The sequence below is a fragment of the Poecilia reticulata genome, chromosome 20 (assembly GCF_904066995.2).
Source record: "Poecilia reticulata chromosome 20, P_reticulata-male-v2, whole genome shotgun sequence".
NCBI classification, from domain to species: Eukaryota; Metazoa; Chordata; class Actinopteri; order Cyprinodontiformes; family Poeciliidae; genus Poecilia; species Poecilia reticulata.
Genome location: NC_088849.1, coordinates 17,086,250 through 17,108,200, shown reverse-complemented (window position 1 = coordinate 17,108,200; position 21,951 = coordinate 17,086,250). Strand labels below are relative to the sequence as shown.

Here is a 21,951-nt window from a genome sequence, read left to right as displayed (position 1 = left end):
CAATGATATCAAACTATACACAGTAGGAAGGTAGATGCAAGGGATGTCATTTATGGTTGTTGGGAGTGGAAATAGCCAAGTACAAACAGGTTTTGCTAACAAAAAATTAGAAACAAACAAAGACAATAAACAAACGTGCGTCATTTTAATTCAATATAAGAATTAGTCTAAATGCCAATACAATACATTGATGTTTGTGGTTTTCATTTGCCAAAATTGTGAAAATATGATCACTCTACCCTTTTTTCACCACATGATGAAGATAATTTTGCATTGTCTCAGAAGACCCAGGATATTAAAGCTAATGCTACCAGAGCGCTATGAAGTCTTTACGATGCCGGATGCTAGGTTCATTCTACTGGTGTTTTGATGTGCAGGGAAAATACAAACATTCTTCAGACATGAGACATGACAACTTAAAATACATTTAAAAAACAGGCTTTTTACACATTTCGCCAGTTGTACTTGTGGATGCTGTAAGTTGTTTGGCATTAGAGGGTGGTCTAAATGTTTCAGAAGGAATCTTGACCCTAATTAGACTTGCCTGTACACTTCACAATGAGTTGGTTAATCTTCTACAATGGATCAACTGTAAAATATATCCTTTAATGGAAGTTTTGTGATACAAATAATGTAATATTTCATTTCAAACTACTATTACATTGGATGCAGATGCATGTGACCTACTATAGTACTAAGCTGGCAATATATAATGTGATTTTCAAGATGAAATAGGCTCCAAGTGGATTCAAATCCCATTTGATGGGACCATAGTGCATAAGTAATCCACAAAATTAGCCTTAGTGAAGTTTGTGATCTGAATAAAGAGTCAGTTCTAACAGTAATGTTTGGCCCTGTGGGAAATGACAGGCCAGCGAGGGGCAAGGAAGACAGGAAATGAGCAGACTGACAATAGCGAGACAACTGCCTCCAGACATATTTTGACAGATCTGGCTCTTTGGTCTTTGATGGGCTTAGAGTTCTTCTGAGTTCAGGGCCCGGAGTAAGGATTGTTCCATCTTCCCGCTCCCATAATGCCTGACTGGTGCGAGCATGTTGTGTAACACTTACGCTGCTAGACAAAAACAAGAAGACGGAGACGAGAAAAAAAACAAAAAAAATCATCTCCTCTCACACAAGGAGGGTGGCAGTGTAGTCATGGCAACCAGTCCTACAGCTGTCAATTGTTTGTCAGTTTCCACAGCAACAGCATAAGGTAGACAGTATACAATTATCTCCAACATAACACAGCTGAGAGGGTCGAAAGAAGTCTTATCAGGTCAAATTACCCCGGATGCAGATGTTTAGCGGAGACAAAGATTGTGACAACGAGAAGCAAAAAAGCAGAGGATTTGCTTGTTTACTTGAGTGAATTAGGCAGACAATGCTGAAAGTGATACAAAATAAACAGTGGAGAAAAATTGCTATAACGTGTGAAGCGCTGAGTGGTAAAGTCATAAATACAAGCGTTTAAGATTTCTGATGGGCAAGCATTTTACAACTTCAGAAGAGGTTACATCAAAGATTTTTTTTCATGTATATTTGATGGAAGCATTTTCGGAAAATCAATGCCATAACGGCAATGGTCAACAGTTAGTGAGTTCAGTGTGGAAACGCAGGGAGGATTTGTAAGTGATGACCCATACTAACTAACTTACAAAAACAAAGTCTCTAAATGTTTATTGCAATATAATAAATTTATATTGTGAATTTTGATCAAAGTAACTTTTGGGTTAGAGTTTTTGAAGCCTGATCTGGTGTAGTTTATGTTTTGTGGCAACACTGAGGTTTTAAAGAAGGATGGAACATTTGTACCTCTCCTTAATTAAAATTGTGCCATGGACTCATTACCAGATTCGATGCTTTTTAATACTAAGTTTTAGAAAGTCACTAGCCCTGAATAAATGACAGTTCTGACAAAAAATGAACATTCACTAATTATTGGGAACGTTTTGATGGTTTTATTCAAACTGGAGTGACTGTACAGTTTTGTTCAACTACTGATATTATCTAATCCATGGGGTGCATGGGGGTATAGATATACTCAATATTATCTTGCTAACTGCTCCTTAGCAAGTTGCAGAGAAACTATGCACTCCTAGATGCCATCAAAAAGCTTCTGGCAGACTGCTGGCAGATTAAAAGAGCTGGCAGAAATGGTAGAGCTCATTTTAATTGGTTGGTGTCCTGGCACTGGCTTAGCTTTTTGACACACTCCATAAATTTTTAGAAAGTTTAAGGATCTAATCCTTTTCTTCTTTTGTTTTTTTGGCCAGCTGTGCACTGGGTCTGGGATGATTGTCTGTTGACAAACAAAACAAAAATCTATTTCAATGAGTAATAACCGAGAAGGGAAACTACATTTGTACTGCTAAAAATTTTTACCATCTGGCATTATTTTAAAGTCTGCAGTGCGCAGACACAAAATGTATGTGCACTCTCTTTCGTGTGAGGAGAACTACAAAAATACGAACTCTAAGATGAAAGGAAGAACCGTGGAACTGAAAAATACTCATGTTAAGTGAGAATTTCACCGACCCTTAGTAACCACCCCTGCAGCTATAAATGCAGCACAGCAGGCCTCCTGGTTTTTGATCCGAACTATTGGTCCTATATTTAAATCAGGGAAGAACAGTTAGACTGAGTAGAAAACTGGTTATTTTGTAAAATCAAATGATGCATACTGAAAAAGAGCATCAAAGCAGACTTTCTATGACATTTAAAGCAGATTTAAATGTGTATTTGCTCCTACTCCCAACAAAAATATTTAAGGTATTAACTCTCCCCTATGAACCTTTTTCAATGTTATGCTTATTCTTAACCAAAGAAGAATCTTTTACCACAAACTAAACAGGCACTGGTTTTGAAGAAAATGCAAAAACCTATGTCAAGAAAGCTGAAGTATCTGAAAACTCGCTTAAGGCTGTTTACAGCTTATTATTTTGTGCTTAAAAGTAAGTAACTACAGCAAGGATCTTGAAAAAGGTTTGATTCAGAGACAGACTGGAAGCAATTTGGTCAAGGTTAATGCTTTTGCATGGCGAACTGATGACATGTATGTGCCACCAAATCAAGAAAATTCACCTGAGAGTGCAGCTGAACGAGCAGTTGTCTTATGAAGATTCAGATTGACTTATGTTGTTATTTGCAGTATTAGTATTTAAGATGACATGAGAATTCTGTAGAGATACTCACTTTCTATGGTATCTTACTTCATTATTATTTGAATAAATAATTTTAACTGACATATGCTATTGTGAACAAACACTGTAGAAGAAGAGGCATTTACAGCATGTCCTAAACACTGTTCTTTATGACTGCAACTCTAAATGAAATAAATGAATAAATACAGTTGTTCGTTTCTATAATATGAGTGCATGAAGAGATTAAAACAAACTTACTTTACTTAACTGTTAGCTAGCCAGTTAGGAATAAAACCCAACTTTTTTTTCCTGATAATATGGTTCTGTGTCACTCACCACTCTGTCCCCTCTGTCTTAATATTAGTTTCAGGGCTAAAATAATGGATTATTTATGTCTGTTAAAAAATGTTTATCCATTGGACCTAGTTTTGTGGTGCATATCTGTGCTAAAACCAGGCTGCATGCTGGTAGTGGAGGAGGGCTCCTTTGGGATCAGGAGACATCACAGAGTCTGATCAGCTTATTCTGCACTGATTGCATAAAACTCAACAGCAAAATATTTTAGGAAATAAAAAAACCAATTAAAAACTTGACAGCACAATCACTCTAAACAGCTCACTTTGTCAGTACTTTGTGTCATTTTTCATACATGGTAAGAAAAAAAAACAGTGACAGGATTTTATTTATCTTTGTTCAAACTTATCAAAACTGTAGATATATGTTCATTTGATTTCAAATTTTATTCTTGTTTTCTGCTGAGAATTGCTGGGAAAAGACATTTAAGAAGAAAAGTGAATGAAACACATATTTTGAAAAAGGATAAAAGATTTTCACTATGTGGCTGAATTTAATTCATCACTGCAATGAAGAGGCATCATACATCGATGCCTCTTCATCCCTACTTACCTTTATTTTAATCTCCCTTTAAATGACGGCAGAATTTATTTGACCTCTAAACCATAACATGGTTTCTTTTTTTTATGAGATTATAATTTTTACAATACTACCATATTGTCTCTAGCAATTATACAAAGAACTCTAGAAGAATATTGACGTTTTTTTAATGACTTGTATGCTGACAACAAAACACAATCTTCATTTGGTCGTCTTGTCTTTCTCCAGTTGAAGGCGAGAAGTCCTTGCAACAGTCACACGTTTAAGAAGTAGCTCAGCTGAGCTAAAGTCCTCAGCCACCACAGTGTAAAACCAGCTACTTAAACCATAGATTTCAGTTTACTCTTAAAACAAAGGTGCCTCATGCATAGTAAATGTCAAAAAAGAAAAGTTCAACTTTCAAAAGTTAGGAAAATATTGAAACATTTTTAACTACATGAATTTGTTTGAACAGTTTTTTAATAAATGGAGACGCTTAATCCACATCTCCACAAGCTGCACAGCATACTCTGGAAAATAAGAATAAATCTGAGTAGCTGGGTTTCAGAGAAGCTGCGTGCAGTTCAGCTTAGTAAAATCTAAAACATCATGGCTAGATGTTACAGAACCACAGATTGCCTTAAACTAATCATTATGTAAAGATAAAAGACCATGCAGAAGTATTCATACTGCGTAAATGTGGTCACTTTCAGTATGTTGCTCAACTCATCTTCCCATGAACTCCATATGCCCTCTCCTCACTTATGAGCAACCTCCCCTCACCATGATGCTGTCAGTACAGAGTTTCTCTGTGAGGTTGGTGTATTCAAACTGATGCGCAGTTTGCATTTTAAGCCAAGCATTACGCCGGTGGGATGCTCTTCCATAAAAAGCAGATTTATCGAGAGCAGAAATAGCTGTCCTGCTGATCCTCCCACCTGAATATGGTTCTCTGCAGCTTTTCTAGAGTTACCATTATGTGAACAGCCATGTCCTGTTTTTTTTGGATTTGTGTGATTCTCTTTTTATGTTTGCAGAAGATCAGTTACACTTTAAAATCCTGATTCATCCCCATTCCATTTCTTTATTACACAATACTTTGTGATGGTCTATCGCATAAAATCCCACTACATCCATTAAAATGTAGGGAAAGTTTAAGAGGTAAGAAAGCTCTTATTTCTTGTTTTTTTTGTTTTTTTTTTAAATTGGGTAATATCTGATTATATGCAGCTTGCGGTATTGCTTAATTGTTACATCTTCTTGAAGGCCACAAACTTAAGCCAGCCTATGCGGGATTGCACACTAAAATGCTGAATTAAAAATCAGAAGGTCTGGGGTTTGGATTTTATATTTTGACAGCACAATACAGAGCCTATGGGCCTTACAATTTTAGGCATTCAGTTTGAGTCTAATCAAAGTGACGAGTGCACTGGGGTCAAAACGAATGAGCACAGCGTGGCATTGAAAAGTATTGCCTCTCAGCTGAACCACAATTTAAATCCTGCCTTTGATGCTCACCGAGATCACTTATTGGTATAAATAATTCATCTGCAGCAAGAACTTCATCATTGTCGGAGTCACTTCATTGAATAATGGTTTAACATGTCTTAGGGAACACAGAGAGAAATTCACATAGGAGAGCAATCTGCTCTATATTTTTTTGCAACAGATTTGCTATCTGCTTTATTTCTGCACTAGATTGCATTAAGACAGGTAGACACGTTAAGTCCAGCGGTTGGGAACTCTTAGCATCTCATTTTGCTGCAGGTTATAGTTTTCATTGTTTGTTTGTTGCTTATTCCTATAGCATTTAAGTCAATTTTGTTCAATGGGTTATTTATATAGCGCAAAGTGTAACAACATATTACAGATCTTGATTTTCTTATAAAAGTGTTTCGTTTTGCATGTTTAAAGTTAACCATTTCCTCTTTTTCACATATGTGTGGAGTGTACTTGCGTGAAGCCAGATCGGTTCGGCCGGTACGAAGGAAAACAACTTTTATGTGAAGATTTTTTTCTGTAGGTGACCTACCAGGATCAGTGGCTGACATGATTGCACCAAACAGGAGGCAGTCAGTGAGGGAGAACTCTCCATCTGCCGCTCGTCTCAGAAGCACCATGAGTCTGGTGAAGCCGTAGACAAGGGCCCTGGTATTGGGATCAAACAGACAGTAGAAAAACACACTGTGGTCATTTTTTTTTTTCTGGAAGAGCAGGGAGGTGCAAACCTATCAGTCATCCTACTAAACGCAGCAGGGCTTCCCCACCCCTCAAAGTAGTCAGGCTAATGGGGCTAGACACAACCAGCAGGCGCATTGACCCTTTTCCAGATAGTAATAGCAATACAAACAAAGCAACCTTTTTTTTTCATTCTCAGTCTACAGACACGATTCGGAGTTTAATTTTGAATTGAACAATAATTGGATGCAAACTGAAATCTCTGTGTGTGAAGTGTTTTAACAAAAACACTTCTCAAAAAAAGACTTTGAGAAGACCTTGTGAAGGGCATCACAGCAGAATAATACAGAGAAAGAATTTTCTTATCAACCCTGGAGCCTGGAATAAATCTCAAACTCCAACTGTCCCCGGCTTTATCTCGCCCTTAAAAGTGAGGCACTCTGAAGGCAAAGGAAAAAAAAAAAAACTTTTCTATTCAGCATTCATAACTGCAGGCCAGCTCCTGAATCGAAGACCGAGGTGTGTTAAGTCCTAATCCAGTTAGCAAAGACACATCCCATAATAATCAATATGCCACTGAGTCTTCTGGGGAGCACTCAGTGTCACTTTGTTACCATGGAGCTGGCACACAACTGTGTCCCTATGGTCGGGATTTAAAGCACTGTCCTCACGTTGAACAACATAAGCTGCCTTATTCATGTATCTTAAGGGGAGATTTGAGGTTAGAGTGATTGTGTTTCCACCGGTGGGGTGTTTGTGTGCATGCACATGTATGAGCATGCCAGTTAGGGTCAGGCACTCAGGCACACGCACACACAGTGAGAAGCAGGCAGGAGGAGTGTCTGGCAGATTTGCCCGTTAGGTTCTCAAACAGGACACATTACAAGCAATGGCACCAACCTGTAGCCTGCATTATAACATCTAAATGTAAGGTTATATGCACGTTTTAAACATGGGTTTGCAAACTTCACACAGGTGTTTCAACAAAATATCAGCAGCTCTAACAGCGTGTGGAGAAGGGAGGGTGTGAGGTAAGTGGCTTATCTCGCAGTGGCACTGAATCAGTTTGAGAAGAAAAACATAATAGGAAAGAGGAAACACTTACTGTTTGGAAATCACACAAACTAAACTCACATTTCTGCATCAGGCTGTAAAGTAAAAGTAATTGCAGTTTTATTGTTTGTTTGTTTTTCTAGCCAATTAAAAAAAAAATAACCCAGTATGGAATATTACAAAGGCTGTAGACTTAAGAAAAATTTAGCTTCAGTTGAGTTGGTCACACTCCGTTTCTTCCTGTGTTTTCCCTAAAGTTGTGGATGGGTGTCAATGAACAAACCATTTCCTGGATGCAAGTTTCACAAACCAAAGAACTCACATGACAACAAAATATATTAGCTAAATTGGGAACTCTATGCCAAGAGTTCAAGTGAATGAACTTAATTAGTTTAGTAGAAAATGCTTTCGAAGAGCATAAAATTCAATAAAGTACAGATAAGCTAAGCTCCATCTTTTACAAAGCAGCAGATGAGGCCAGGGGCAATTTTCTCAATAAAACTATGGTTTAGCTAGGAATGAAAAGCAGAAAGAAATGAAGCTTGTTAGAATTTGTTGATTTACATTGAGGACTTTGTGAGTTCCCCCATTTAGAAATCATAGAGGGGTCTGAAATGTTCATCTAAGGTGCATGTCCACTGTGAGAGACATAATCTAAAAGAAAAAAGAAAAAAAAAATCCGTAAATCACAATGTATGATTTTTATAAAATAATTTATTTGTGTGTGTCTCTACCTGGGCTTTCTAACCAGCTGGGGCAGAGAGACATACTCTTTAAATCAGACAGTGACTTAAAGAAGAGCAACAAAAGCAAATGAGGTGGATTAGCAGTGCTTGCCGACAACTGATTGCATCATCCAAGGCGTGTTACTGTCATGAGACTGCGACACAGCAACATATTTCAGTCAGAAACCTCTTCATATTTGTTGCAAAACTGACCAACACTGGAGAATCTTACTGCCCACAATATTACCATCCACAGCAACTCTGCAAATCTGGAGAGCAATTATATTATCTGCAGTTTTTAAAAGGCATGCACGCTCCAGTTTTTTTTTTTTTTTTTTTACACAAAAACAAGTATATTTTTGGTTATTTTAACTGCTAATATCAAATTCTATTAAGGTCCTGGTTCAGTCTGCGATGTAAAGTGTAGTATGTCTGCACAGATGTTATAATTGCAATGGTCTAGCATTCCTCCTACTATATAGTAGTACACTAGGGATATGCAAATCTTTAGAATGATTCATTTCCATGTTTCATTATTTTATTTCCGTATTTGCACAATCTTGAAGTCTACCTAATGCAAGCTGAGATTTGCATTGCATAAAAATGTCTGGAGTTAGTGAAGCAGAAGTATAAGTTCGCCAACATGTTTAGTAGTTGTGCTGGGGAGCACAATGTCTTAATCAACAGTTAGATAAAGCAACTAGCATACGGAAATTACCTTTTTTTGTGATTGGAATTCAGAATGATCTCTTGACGCAGAACCTATGAAATATTTAGCGTATCATAAGAGCAAGCACTGGATTTTATTCTACTGAAGACCAAATGCTTTCGCTAAAAAATTTCATCCTAAAGTCAAAATCCTCCAAAAAAAAAAAAAAAAAAAAAAAAAAAAAAAAAAACTTCAAACAGATGCTACAGGATGGTTAACATTATCTGTGGCTGTAGTCATTTAGCTAACAGGGATCCAAAGTCAGAGACTGCCATCTAGTGCTTTCAGGACAGAATTGCAACACTATGCATCAGCACAGTAGCTGATTAAAAAAAATAAATCAATATATTCTGGCTCCACTAGCAGAGTCAGATGATTCCAAGACCTTTTAACATCTTTAGCACAGTTCAGCACACTAAGAGCATTTGCAGACATTGTAATTCATCACTTAATAAGCTGCACAGGTGTGATTAATGACAGCTCAGTCCATCAGTTCCAGGGTGCAGCTACCACACCAACACTGACACACTGAAACCAGATGATTGGGGCGCTTCCAGAACGTCCATCCATCCATCCATTTTCTTTCACCCTTGTCCCTCAGTGGGGTCGGGAGGGTTGCTGGTGCCTATCTGCAGCTAGCGTGCCGGGCGAGAGGCGGGGTACACCCTGGACAGGTCGCCAGTCTGTCACAGGGCAACACAGAGACACACAGGACACACACACATGCACACACACACTCACACTCACACCGAGGGGCAGACTAATTAACCTGACAGTCATGTTTTTGGACTGTGGGAGGAAACCGGAGTACCCGGAGAAAACCCACGCATGCACAGGGAGAACATGCAAACTCCATGCAGAAAGACCCCAGGCCGGGAATCGAACCCAGAGCCTTCTTGCTGCAAGGCAACAGCTCTACCAACTGCGCCACTGTGCAGCCCCGCTTCCAGAACGTAATTAACGTTATTTGCTGCACCTCTGCTATTCTTGGTTTAACAACACTATGCACAATAAAGCAAGGAGGAATTTTATACAGAGATGCAAAACTGACGGTCACACCAGCAAAATGTGATAATAGTGACTTTTACTTGGACTGACAAATAAATTGCAGCATTAACTCGCATTTATCTGCTTTGTACACTCTGCAACTACAGAAATATTAATATTACAGTATTGCTTTGGTGTTTTTGGTGTAGCAGTGGACAGCACGATGTGCTGGGATGCTGTTCAAACTTTGAATTGTGGATTATGTTTTATTTCATTCTTTTTGCATTTTCATTTATTGTTGTGAGACATGCTGAACAAGGAAGGAAGAACGGAGTTTCACAGATAAGAGTGCAGATGTTCTACTTCACTCTCCAACACCACGAGCATGAGTGACACCAAGACACACACGCATGCGCACACACACACACACACACGCACCCCCGCACACCCCAACACACACGCATACACATAGTATGCCTTTCTTTTTTCACAAGTACTTTTCGCTGACTTGCATTAATTTTGTATTCATTTCCATAGCCTAATCCTGACTCGTACCCTAAATGTAACCATTAAGTGTAAACGCCTAAACCTAAACTAAATTCAGCTTACACCTTAGTCCTCAACCTAGCCCAAAAACAGCAACTTTTATTGGACCTGGGGTTTGTCCTTGGAATAAATACACAATCTAGAACTGTAGGATTTACAGGTTTTCTTGATTGCTTGGATCTGCTTAAAGGAACTGGGATCCACTTAGTTATCATCATCAGAAGTTCAGCAGACCAGATGATTTATTTTGCAAATGTAGGAACCATTTCTGATTGGTTTGACATATTCTCCCCACCCTTTAGCAAAACATTTAAAACAGATGCCATTCAAGCAGTCCAAACTCCATTATTTAGTAATTAAAAAAAAAACAGAAATCCCCTGTTCAAACTATTAGAAGCTACCAAAATCAGTATAAACCCTTTGAAGCACCTGTTTCACTGTACATCCCACAAATTTTTACTTCCCACAATCAGTTTGCAGTCCTTAAACGTGCCATCTCTGTGTTGTTCTTTACCAGCATGGATCCAATGCAGATGAGACTGCGAATGAATAGTAGAAATGTATTTTACAGTTTCTATTTGCTCTCAAAAGGGTTTAGCTCTCCCACACTTTGAAAACCCCTGGACAACACTGACAAGCAAGTGCCGTATTTTGTTGTCCATTATGTAGTGGATGATTGGAAATTTCATGCAGTTGGCTGAAGGTAATATTTGGTTTTGCTTCATGTTTTAAATGTTTTGGTCTGGTTAGAGCCTTTTGCAAACAAAATATGTCACTTTAACCATGAGTGCAGCTTTTTAGGCCTGAGTTAGCTGCTTTGATAATTTGGAGTATGAATTGTCAGATGGATGAAAGTAATGAAGACAAACTAACTCAGATAGTCTGGTCTTGATCCAGCAGTGAAATAATCTGGTTAGGAACCAGTTGCTATTTTTATTAAATGTTGCAGGAAAAAAAACTGCAAACCAATCACTTAAAAAAATAAAAAGCTCATCACATATCAAAACTAGCTGCTTTGCTGCAGCTTGCAAACATCTGTCGTTCAACAGCAAAAACCAGTGGATAATGAGTACATAGAGAAACCGAGTTCCTGCATATATGACATGTTTGTGTCTACACATAGACATAAACTGATTAAAACATAACGTACATAGAAACTGAGATACACATTCTGGAGTGTTTGTTGTTTGGTATTGATCAGTGTGAATGAACAGAACACTTACCCTATGCACAAGGAGCTGATCATGGTGCCCAGAAAAGCATAGGTCACAATAGAGCCCAGATTCTCCACAAATCGCCTCTAGAACACGAATCAAAAGGCAGATGCAGTCAATAAAACATGAAACAAACAAGATTTGTTGTCAACACATCCATAAATGAGGCAGCACAAAATACAATTCTATTTTATTTTTTCATCTGGTGGGCCAGTGGACATCAAACGCAGCCGTCTCACCTGATTCAGGGTGTAAGCCCCAAAGAAGATGATGGGTGGCAGGAAAAGGTCGAACAGGATTTGCGGATCAAGCATAGCCTGAAAAGAGAGACACTTCATTTATTGGATGATTGATTCAGTTGTATTTAAAAACACATGCTTAATCGAAGTGTTGTTTTTTTTTTGCATTGATTTTGAATAAAGTCTGAATCTTAAGGGGTGTACAGAGATCTCTTTGCGTTTCTTTTTCTGTGCTAACGACCACTCAAAGGTAAGAAAGATTGATTCTTTGTAAATGAAATGATAAATCAGTCTTAACAGTTTTATTTGCTTACTTCACATAAAGGCATGTAGATATATAATAGACAAATGGTCTTTGTTGAATTACCTTTAAAGGGAAATGAAGCAAAGTTTTAACAAATGTAAAGTTTACATTAAAAGTAGGTTCTCTGTATGATTTGAAGCACTGCCAGTGGTTTTTTTTTGCTTGAATTAAAAGGTTGTAATCAATTCTAATAAATAAAAACATATCAGAAATATATGAGGTGTCAGAAAAAATGGGGAACATAAGAAACTTTGATTGTAGTGCCAGTATGAACTGACATAGTTGCTGAAAGCTGGAATTGATGTTATTAGCTGCCTCAAAGCTCTCCTGCACTTAGTGACTTTATGACAGTGTACTGATTTAGCACACTGCCAATGTGTCTTGAGGTTATATGATTAATGAAAAGCACAATGCAAAATGAAAATTGCAGCCGTCTGTATCCAAGAAGCTTCTAGAACATATACAAATAAGAAAGTACCACCATTAAAGCTGAGCTGTGCCATAAATTAGCAATAAAATCCATGCTGCGAATTACCTTCAACACAAACAGTAGCCATACTGTGAGACATTTCTGTATTTATATCCTCTCTGAATGTTTCTCATCTCAGCCAATGAGATGCAATACCAGCCAATCTGTAAGGCAGGATTCCATGTACAATTTCACCCTTGGATGATTTTAATTTGTATTGTGGGTAGATTTGTAAAGAAAAAAAAAACTGCAACAACCTTCTGGTTTTATTTAAAAATACATATTATTAAGGAATATAAGGAATAATAAAAAAAAAAGATTTGGAATAGTCACATGTTCTATCCAAATGATGAGGTTTGGTGAGAACAACCAAAAACTGCCCTTGAACTAACTAAAATAACAGCCTGAAGAGCATCAAAGAAGTGAATAGATGAAAGCCTCTACTAATGTTTTCGATCTAGGACATCCTCGTACTCTAATGAATATTTACCAGAGGTGAATTAGTTGCATGTTTCATAAAATTACAGAACACATCCAATGTTGGAAAGTCCATTATAGAAACCAGCGAGCCAGCATGCTCTCTGAGTAATTCTGCATTTAAAGAGGTAACTAGATCTACAAATTGCTCTGCAGCCATAACCCAGCACTCTATAAATTACTTTTGTGTGGCTGCAATTACCAACAAAGAACAGCATCCATGAATTTTTAAAATATAAGATAAACACAAATAAGCACGACACAAACCAATATGGCCACTGCAGCGAGTAAATTATGCATATCTTGGCAGCTTTATTCTAAGGGCCACCTGCACCACTACGCTGAGGATGGAGGTGTGCTGTGTACACTAATTGTCTTCTCAGCCCAGCAGTGCTAAATTTAATCAGACCACAAACTTTAATGCTGTTCTCCCCGGTGGCACATAATGGACTCAGTAATGCGATGAAATCCTTATCTCTCTCTGCTAGCTCCCCATATGTATCAGGCCTAATGGCTCAAAGTCTACACACGATCTGACTGATGTAATGGCCTCTGTGGTAGCCTCTGCTGGTTTACTAATGAGACCTTGGCTTTCATAACGGGCCAAGGAGTCGAAGCCATTAGAGAAGAGTTACACTTGGCCTGCATGATTTGTAAGGTCCACAGCTGGTCACTTCCTGGTTTAAAACATCCCCTAAGCTTCATCAACAAATTTCTAAACACACTCCACATTCATGCTTGCTGAGTATGTGTGAAGTGCAGAAAATAACTTACCTGGCCTTTTCGTATGACACATTTCTCACATCAAATCACTAAAATATAATCTCAGATGCTGGTATATTGATGTTGTGGTAACACTTTATTTGAAGGGGTTCGCATAAGACTGACACGACACAGTCATAAACATGACATAAAACCTGCTGTGAGCATAAATAAGTATTTTTGAATGTCTATGACAGTTGTCATGAAGTGTCATTCAGTAAATAATGACACTTTTAATGCAAAGTTGCTCTAAAAGTTCCATTAAAAGTCCATTAAAAGTGCCAACTTTGAATGATTGTAATTGTAAATTAGACAACCACACCAAGAAAAAAACCTGTGAACATTTTTTTTCTTTGTATTTCTTTTACCTTAGGGTGATTCATAAACACAATCAATATTTTTTTTTCCAACAGACCCTGTGGTTTTTGAAATATTGATCTCTACCAAACGGTTGAGATGTCACTTAATGGTTTAGGTACATGACCTAATAAAAATACCAAGTACAGTAGATAAATTAAAATAAAATGCAAATTTATAAAGAAATAAACTACAAAAAATGTCTGGGGTATTGGATATTTCTGTCAAAATGCCACAAAACACTGGTTTTAATTTCAACCAAGGAAAACATTGCGTCGAACAAGGAAATATTGCATTTTTAATTTTCCCATCTTCAGTCAGTGTCAGCAATCAGGTCGAAGCGTGATTCATGGTGCCAGTAGTCCTCCAGTGACGGGAAATTGAAAACACCCATAAAAAGAACGATCGCTAGGAAATGCTCTATTTCTTCAGGGCTAATCTTGATTGGATCCCCCAGCTCTTGAGCAGAGTACAAATTGGTGTGATATGTTCAATCATCTCATTAGTGAAGAGCATTTTGAAATACTGAAAGGGTGAGGGCACAGCTTCAGGGGGTTCAAATCTTGAATCAAGAACCTGGAACTCATCAATGTCTTCCTGCTTCCAGATTCTTCTTGTGCTTTTGTTGGGGCCTGAGGTGTAACTTGGGTCGGCGTTGTCATTTGGCTGCTCCAAGGGAACAGTGTTTAGTGTGTGTTTCCCTTTCCTGCTCTTTTTACAAGGTGGCTGTGTAGAAGATCTGCTTGTTGAGGGAGCCTCCTCTTCATCCAGGGATTCAAAAGAGCAGTCTCCAGAATCATCTGCTTGTGTGGGCTGATGATCAGGATCTTCTTCTTGGTCATCATCGATCAGATCACCATCAGATTCTTGAGGATTTTTTGGTACAAGGGCAAGAAGACTGCGTGGTCAAGCACCATAGAAGGATTTAGCGTAAATCTAGTGGCGGTTGAAAAGTTAAAATTAGTTAGTAGTTGTGAAAATTATGATTTTCCCACATTTATTCTAAAATTTTACCATATTTGCTAATATCAACTCAGAAAGTCACAAAAATTATTTAGTAAGATAATGTTATAATTATTCTTAGTGTATAACACTGTAATAACACTTGTTGTTTCATATTTGCACCAATAGAGGAAAATGACTTTTGATTTTATACCAAAAAAAATAAATGTCAACTACATTAGCTTAAACTATTCCAACTTCTCAAAGTTTTACCACAACCAGTCGATATTTGTGACAAGAGTTTTGTGTTTCTGACTTCCTGGTTGGAGAGGGGAAGAAGAAGAATACTATTTAAAGAAACAGTGCCCTCTAGTTAATTTCTTTAGCATATTATACTTCAAGCAAGTGGCAGAGATGGCTCAATCAGGTTAAGCTAAGTTAGGCACTGCTCATTTGAGATATAGAGACCCAAAATGTGCTCAACCAAATGGTTGAGCGGGCAGTTAAAAGTGCAAAGTTGGCATTTTTAATGAACTTTCAATGCAACTTTTAGAGCAACTTTGCATTAAAAGTGTCATTATTTACCAAATGACACTTCATGACAACTGTCATAAACACTCATAAAGACTTTTTTATGTTCATGACAGATGTTATGTCATGTTTTTGACAGTGTCATGTCACCCCTTCAAATAAAGTGTTACTGATGTTTTTTCTATACTGTTGTTTTAATCACTCAAGGATAAATTTTGATCGTTTGCCACATGGTTTTACTGTTAATTATTGTAAATTCTTCTCTTTTTTTTTTCCCCCCGTCTCAGCTCATTTTTATTTAACATAATTTTTCCTACACTATTTGCACAGATAAAATATTGATTACAAGTACTGGAAGGTAGGTCAGCACCATTCAGCTGTTGAAAAGCAAACATTTGAGAGCCAGAAACTATGGGGAACAGGATAAGCCCACTCCAGAGTAGAGACTTGCTTCTGAAGTTATCTCGGGTTCAACAAGCATTATGGACCCATCTCTGTGTTGTTACTGCTGAAGCACTCATTCCACCACAGTTCACATTTATTCTCCCCAAAACTCTTAGATAGACTTAACTGTAAAAATTTCCTCATGGGTGTTTTTGTCCCTGCTGCTTGGGCTCTTTTTTTCTACCAAACTTTTTTCATCCACTTAACTTTTCGTTACTACACTTTGTGAAAGCAGACTTCCACATGTCCGTGAAGGCCATGATAATATAACACTTTTCATCAAAAATAATTTTCATTAGCTTATGCTATAATCTGGTACAGCTCATCAAATGGTTACATTATAAGCTTTTATATAAAGCTTATAATTATTATACATTTGATATAGGCCACCAACTTCACAGAAATAAATTCATGAAATAAATCACTCCGTGTGCAATTAGTCTATATAACACAAACATTTTCTGTGTTTTTCAATGTCATCTCAGCTAAATGACAATCAAATGCATTAGTATTGCATTTGATTTGTAAGCATCTTACAGTGATTAAGCTGCAATTTCAAGAAAACGTGTGCCTATGTGTTTTGACTTCCACGTCAGGTTTGTGCAAAAATACAGGCTTAAGATGTAGCATGAGGAAATGTGTCTACATAGTCTAAAACTTTCTCATCAGCATTTTAAACACCATTTCTCCAATGGAGTTGATAAGAAAACAATGACAGAGCATATTCCTACATAAAATCTTCAATCTCTTAGGAATAATGATCTCGCTGCAGCCTTTATAAATGAAATTAATTACCTCCATTTCCACCTCTCTAAGTCTTCATCAGCCATAAATCTCTCCAAGGCTACAATTACCATAAACTGTACACATCACTGTATGCTTTAGTGTCTGTGTTATAATAGAGCCTGTCATTTTAAAAAGGATGGGAGCTATCTACATCCATTACTGAGCCCTGTGCCACAGGTTGACGTGTAAGGTGTCTATTCAAGAGGAGAAAACCTGCAGAGTCTGCTCAGACACTTTCCTCTCTTTTCTGCAGTGCAGTGCAATCTGCCACCAATACCCCCTCGCCAAAGTATCTTATTATGGGAATTCAGCATGGAGACAACAAACTGGGAAATTGTCCTGAGTAGACTTTTTTTTTTTCAAGCAGGTTAAATTATGCATTCAAAGAGTTTCAGTTTGTTGTTGCTACAAATATCAACCTAAGAATGAAAATAAGCTGCTTCACTCGAGTGTCCTTACACGACACATGGAAAAAAAGCAATCTTCCGTATTTGTCCGCTAATAATCCCTAATATGAATTAAATAGCTGCCTTCCTTTCTTTATATGCGCTACCGTGCTTTTCTAATAACAAACGGACCATGAAAACGACTCGGAAAACTAATAACCAGAAGCCATTAGCGGATCCTGTTGATGCAAATTCTTGGGGTGCATCCAGAACGCTTCAAACATTCCTGCTCCGATGCTAATTAAACGTCTTTTCAAAGCCAGTGGGATTGTAGGACACGGCGCTTCAAGTTGTACTAATCACACAACATACAAAAGTTTATCCGTGTAAAAGATTTGCTTTGCCATGCATCTGCGCTGAAGGTCAAACTAAATTGCCATAGTTACCGTGTGAGGACTTGGGAGCTGCGAGCATCGTTGGCCCTTCTTTTCAATAAGTCTGTAACAGTGCTCGTGGGATGAGATGCTGACCATTATGACGTGAGGGGTGCCATTTAGACCGTGGCAAGAACAAATGCTGCCCATGTTCTCCGAATGCTCCTCTCGGTCCACCCACAAGTACCTGATGGCTAAGCCCAGAAAGACACCTGCAAAAGATTCACAAAAAAATGCTTGCGAAATATAATCAAGGTCAATCAAATAATTTAAAAAATATATATATATATATATATATATATAAACTATGCAAATAATGCATAATGGCTGATTATTATCTTTTCAATTTCCCCTTACGCTTGTTGCAGCTTAGGGCTCAGCAGTAAAAGAAAATCATGCGATAATAGTGGTGAATGCAGTAATGATGATATGACTTAAATACAATAAACAAAATACTCTTCTAGCTTTGAGTTTATTGTGAGCACAGACGTGAGGAGGGAGTAACAGAACAGAACTTTTCATCTGGCTAATGGAAAACTAAGTTGCTTGGCAATACAGTTTCTTAATGTCTTTACTGAAACATCTTAATGTCCCCATAAAACAGTTTCTGCTGCTTTAGCAGGAGCATCACAAAATGTATTACTGGCCTACAGAGCACCAATTCATTGGACTTGCATAATTTAATTATATTTTTTCCTGTCCAAATGTCCTTTACAAGTTTGTGATTCACTGCACATCCTTGCTGTCAATTAGTCAATTTTATTTCTCTGAGGTCAATGGAGCAAGAGTGGATGGACCATAACATGATCCTATATAGCATGTCTGTATTTTTTTTTTCTAGTTGACCTTAGGCAAAATTAACATTTTCTGAGAAACAGGTTATTTTCTTTTAATTGTTGCTTAGATGTAAGCAACAATGGATTAAAATAAACCCCAATTATGCGGCTATGTGTGTGATTAATCTACTTGCTCAATGATATTCTAATTTACTAAGATGCAACACTGTGGCACATTAATTGAACTGAGTCCAGGAAGTGTTGCCGAGCAGCAGCTTCCGCGATTTACCCTGTAAGAGCTGGGTCTGGGGTTACTTACCGTAAAACATTGCACCTCCAGCTTCATTAATGAGCCTGTATTTGAATTTCTTTAATTTCCAAACGCTGATAATTGTTATTAAGGCTAAACATACTGCGGATAGAACAAACAGTGCCGCACTATCTTGTCGGCCCCTCGCGGCGTTTGACATCTTCACCGTGTTTGGGTCAAACTTTCCTCCTCTGAGTTAACTGTGACACTTCGGAAAGACGCCGCTGCAACATCCGCATCTGCAACGTGCGTGACGCCTTTCAGATAACTCGGAAATTCTTGTTTTCTCGTCACGGACTAATGATAAACTTATCAGGGAAGGACGCCTTAGCTGATATTGATCTTAGTATGTAATTACTTAAAGACGAGCAAGGTTAAATATATCTTTACCTAACGTGGACAAGTTTCGACTCTGAACATGAACATAAACACTAAAGAATAGTTGACAGTGTGCTTTTTTTTTTAAAACGAAGAATTAGCTTTTTTAATTTGTCAATTATTTAAATGTAATTTTTTGACTTTATATTAGCTTCTTGTGTAGTAAACTCTAGGCTATTTATTATTGCATTTTATTTGTATCTTTTTTATAGAATTGTGATTTTCCGTATTTGCTGTTAAACGAGTTAATGCTTTGAGTTTTATTTTTATTTATTTATTCATTCATTTATTTTGGCTTGTATGATTGCTGGGGATACTTATTCAGCATTTGAAAATATCTAAAGTAATGAGTAAAGTTTTTCATCTTCCACCAGATGGCGCAGTAGACAAACTAATGCAGGCAGTGCCTTCAAAATTTCAGTAAAATCTTGCTGCTCATTGACGTTGTAGAGTACACTAGTCTAGAGCTAAAAGTTGTTTTTGTGGGGGAAAATGTATTAGGTCATATTCACAAATTTATTTATAATCCGTAGAAGTTGAGATAATTGTACTTTCCCCGCGATGAACCACTACTGAAAAACATTTTCCCTTATCTTTGAGATTTTAAGATTTTATTGTATTAAACAGTCATTTCATGAACATCAAATTTGTTAAATAACCTTGAATTTCACTTTAATAACTATATTACAACTAAAATCAAAGAGCAATGTTTATTTATTTATTTATTGTGGGTTTTGATAAACAAAAAATCCAGTAATTGTTTTATTCATTTTGTTCCTAGTGATTGTGGAATTGTGGATTCATCTTCCTGTTGTTTAGTTCGGGACGGGATGGCCACAATAAATTCTATCATTTATGTAAAAAAAAAATAATAATATATATATATATATATATATATATATATATATATATATATATATATATATATATATATATATATATATATATCATCCCAAAATATTGTATATTCAGTACAGGAAATACTACTTGGAATTATTTATAGATAAAAAAAAAAGAAACAAAACATAGCCTACTTATATCCAGCCACTACCCCTGAGTTTGTGCAAATATGTACTCCAGTGACGTCACTGCCCATACGCATGGGGGTGAGTAGTTACGATTTGGCTCCAAATGCAATAACTGATACAATTTTCTTTTCTTCATCCTTGTCTAAATCCATTAAGAATTTGCAGTTATTTGTGGTGAATATGAATGAACAAAGAGCACCTCATATATAATTGTATAATAATCGTACAATTTGATACCTGACTATAAAAAAAATTACATTTGTCATTTCACTTTGTATTGTATGACCACTTTAATATTTTTATTTAATGTTTCTTGTAAAACTATCCAACATCCATACATGGATCCTTATAGCATCTTGCACCTTGCACACATAAAGCCTGAGCACTTTTGTAAAATATTCATAAATAAACCCAAAATAAGGTTTAATTTCGCTTAATCTTAGAGTTCTCAATACAATGAGAATAATAAAAAGGGAGAAATTATGCACAGGGAGGCGGCGTTCCAGACTCGACAACATGTATTAAAAATGTCGCTAAGCAACCACTGCCGCAAAGCGACGTCGGACGTCGTAACGAGTAAGGACGCTTGTGTTGAAAAGAGTCGGCACAGAACCCATTGTGGTGTGTTGAAGAGGAGTGAGCGGCTGTCTGAGAGAAGGAGAAAAGAAGAAATTGTGTGAGCACAAAGAGGACTATTAAAAGGGGGACAGAAATGAACGTTTATACACGACACGTCTGCTGCCGCCCCCTGTGAAGAGGGACCTTTACGTCCACTCGGAAAAAGATCCGGAAATTGAAGAGTTAAGAGCCCCCACAAAGCCAAGTGTTTATTTCAGCAGCTAGCAGGCTAGCTCTTCGGCTAGATGTGTGTAACTGAGCTGGAAACTGGAAGTCCGTGTGGAGTCGTCGAGCTCTGGAGAAGCGGCTTTTCCGTGAAGAGATAAGCGTTGGCTGAGATTTTTTTTTTTTTTTTTTTTTTTTTTTTAAAGCACCGTACGCTCGACTCGAAAGTAGGCGCAACTTTAAAGAATGATATCAGCTGAGTGAGCTCTGACCATTTCACTATTACTTCACAGCCAGAAGAGCGGAGAAGTCTGTCAGGTTTGTTTCATTGTTTCTTCTCTCTTGATCAATATAGCTGAATCTCACGTGAACTGGTTTATCTTGAATTACTGTAATCCGCTTCTTGAATCCCAGATTCCCTCAATTTCTGAAGGCAGAAAAAAAACTCCTTTGTGTTTCTCTGCGGTTCAGCGATACTTTGAGCGTCACTGTTGGGACTTGAAAGATCATTAACTTCTAATATAAAACCCCTCGTGGTCACGAGGAGGCTTTTTGCTATCAGTACGACAAATCTACCTAATGTATTTCAAATAATCTCCCTTTTAATAATTTTCTTAATTTAGACAAAACTGTTTACAATACAGACATGTACACACTATATGTAAAGTTATCTTTTTAATAAACAAAAAGTGATCTTACAATAAAGCGTCATTAAGAATTGAATACACAGCTGACATTTTAAGTAATGTCATTAATGCATAGGAGAAAGAAACGAAACGAAAAGGAGGTAGAAAAGATGCTGATACAATATTCAGACAACCTAAAACAAACTATATTGCTGCAGATTTTTTGCAACAATAATAAACTGTATTTGCAAATTCATCCCGTTTTTTTTAAGGTACAAAATATGTCACTACATTTATACCAAACACACCATCTAATGCTGCTCTAAAAATTAATTTGACTCACTATCTAATAAAATACAGTGTGGCTAAACATATCACACTAACTTCATTTAATCATGTGCATTTTGTCTTGATCTCAGAATACCAACAAGTGCGTAGTTAAGAGTAACACACTCAATCATGGTGTCAGTTTTTGGGATGGATCAAATTCA

The 21,951-nt window shown here is 37.2% G+C and overlaps 2 protein-coding genes across 2 annotated transcripts in view; one reads left to right on the top strand and one right to left on the bottom strand.

Moving 5' to 3' along the window:
• Positions 1 to 19,078, bottom strand: part of LOC103456924 (sodium/hydrogen exchanger 9) — a 78,551-nt gene extending 59,473 nt beyond the window's left edge. The window contains exons 1-5 of the mRNA XM_008396808.3: positions 18,655 to 19,078; positions 17,572 to 17,771; positions 11,668 to 11,745; positions 11,438 to 11,514; positions 6,049 to 6,164 (exon numbers count right to left, since the gene is read on the bottom strand). Of these exons, the coding sequence (XP_008395030.2) occupies positions 6,049 to 6,164; positions 11,438 to 11,514; positions 11,668 to 11,745; positions 17,572 to 17,771; positions 18,655 to 18,805 (622 nt within the window). The 5' untranslated portion in view covers positions 18,806 to 19,078. The remainder of the gene's footprint in view (positions 1 to 6,048; positions 6,165 to 11,437; positions 11,515 to 11,667; positions 11,746 to 17,571; positions 17,772 to 18,654) is intronic.
• Positions 19,079 to 20,466: 1,388 nt separating this feature from the next.
• The window catches only part of dipk2ab (divergent protein kinase domain 2Ab), a 39,870-nt gene continuing 38,385 nt past the window's right edge, over positions 20,467 to 21,951 (top strand). Inside the window, exon 1 of the mRNA XM_008396811.3 lies at positions 20,467 to 21,152. The gene's annotated coding sequence lies outside the window, so the exon portion shown is untranslated. The remainder of the gene's footprint in view (positions 21,153 to 21,951) is intronic.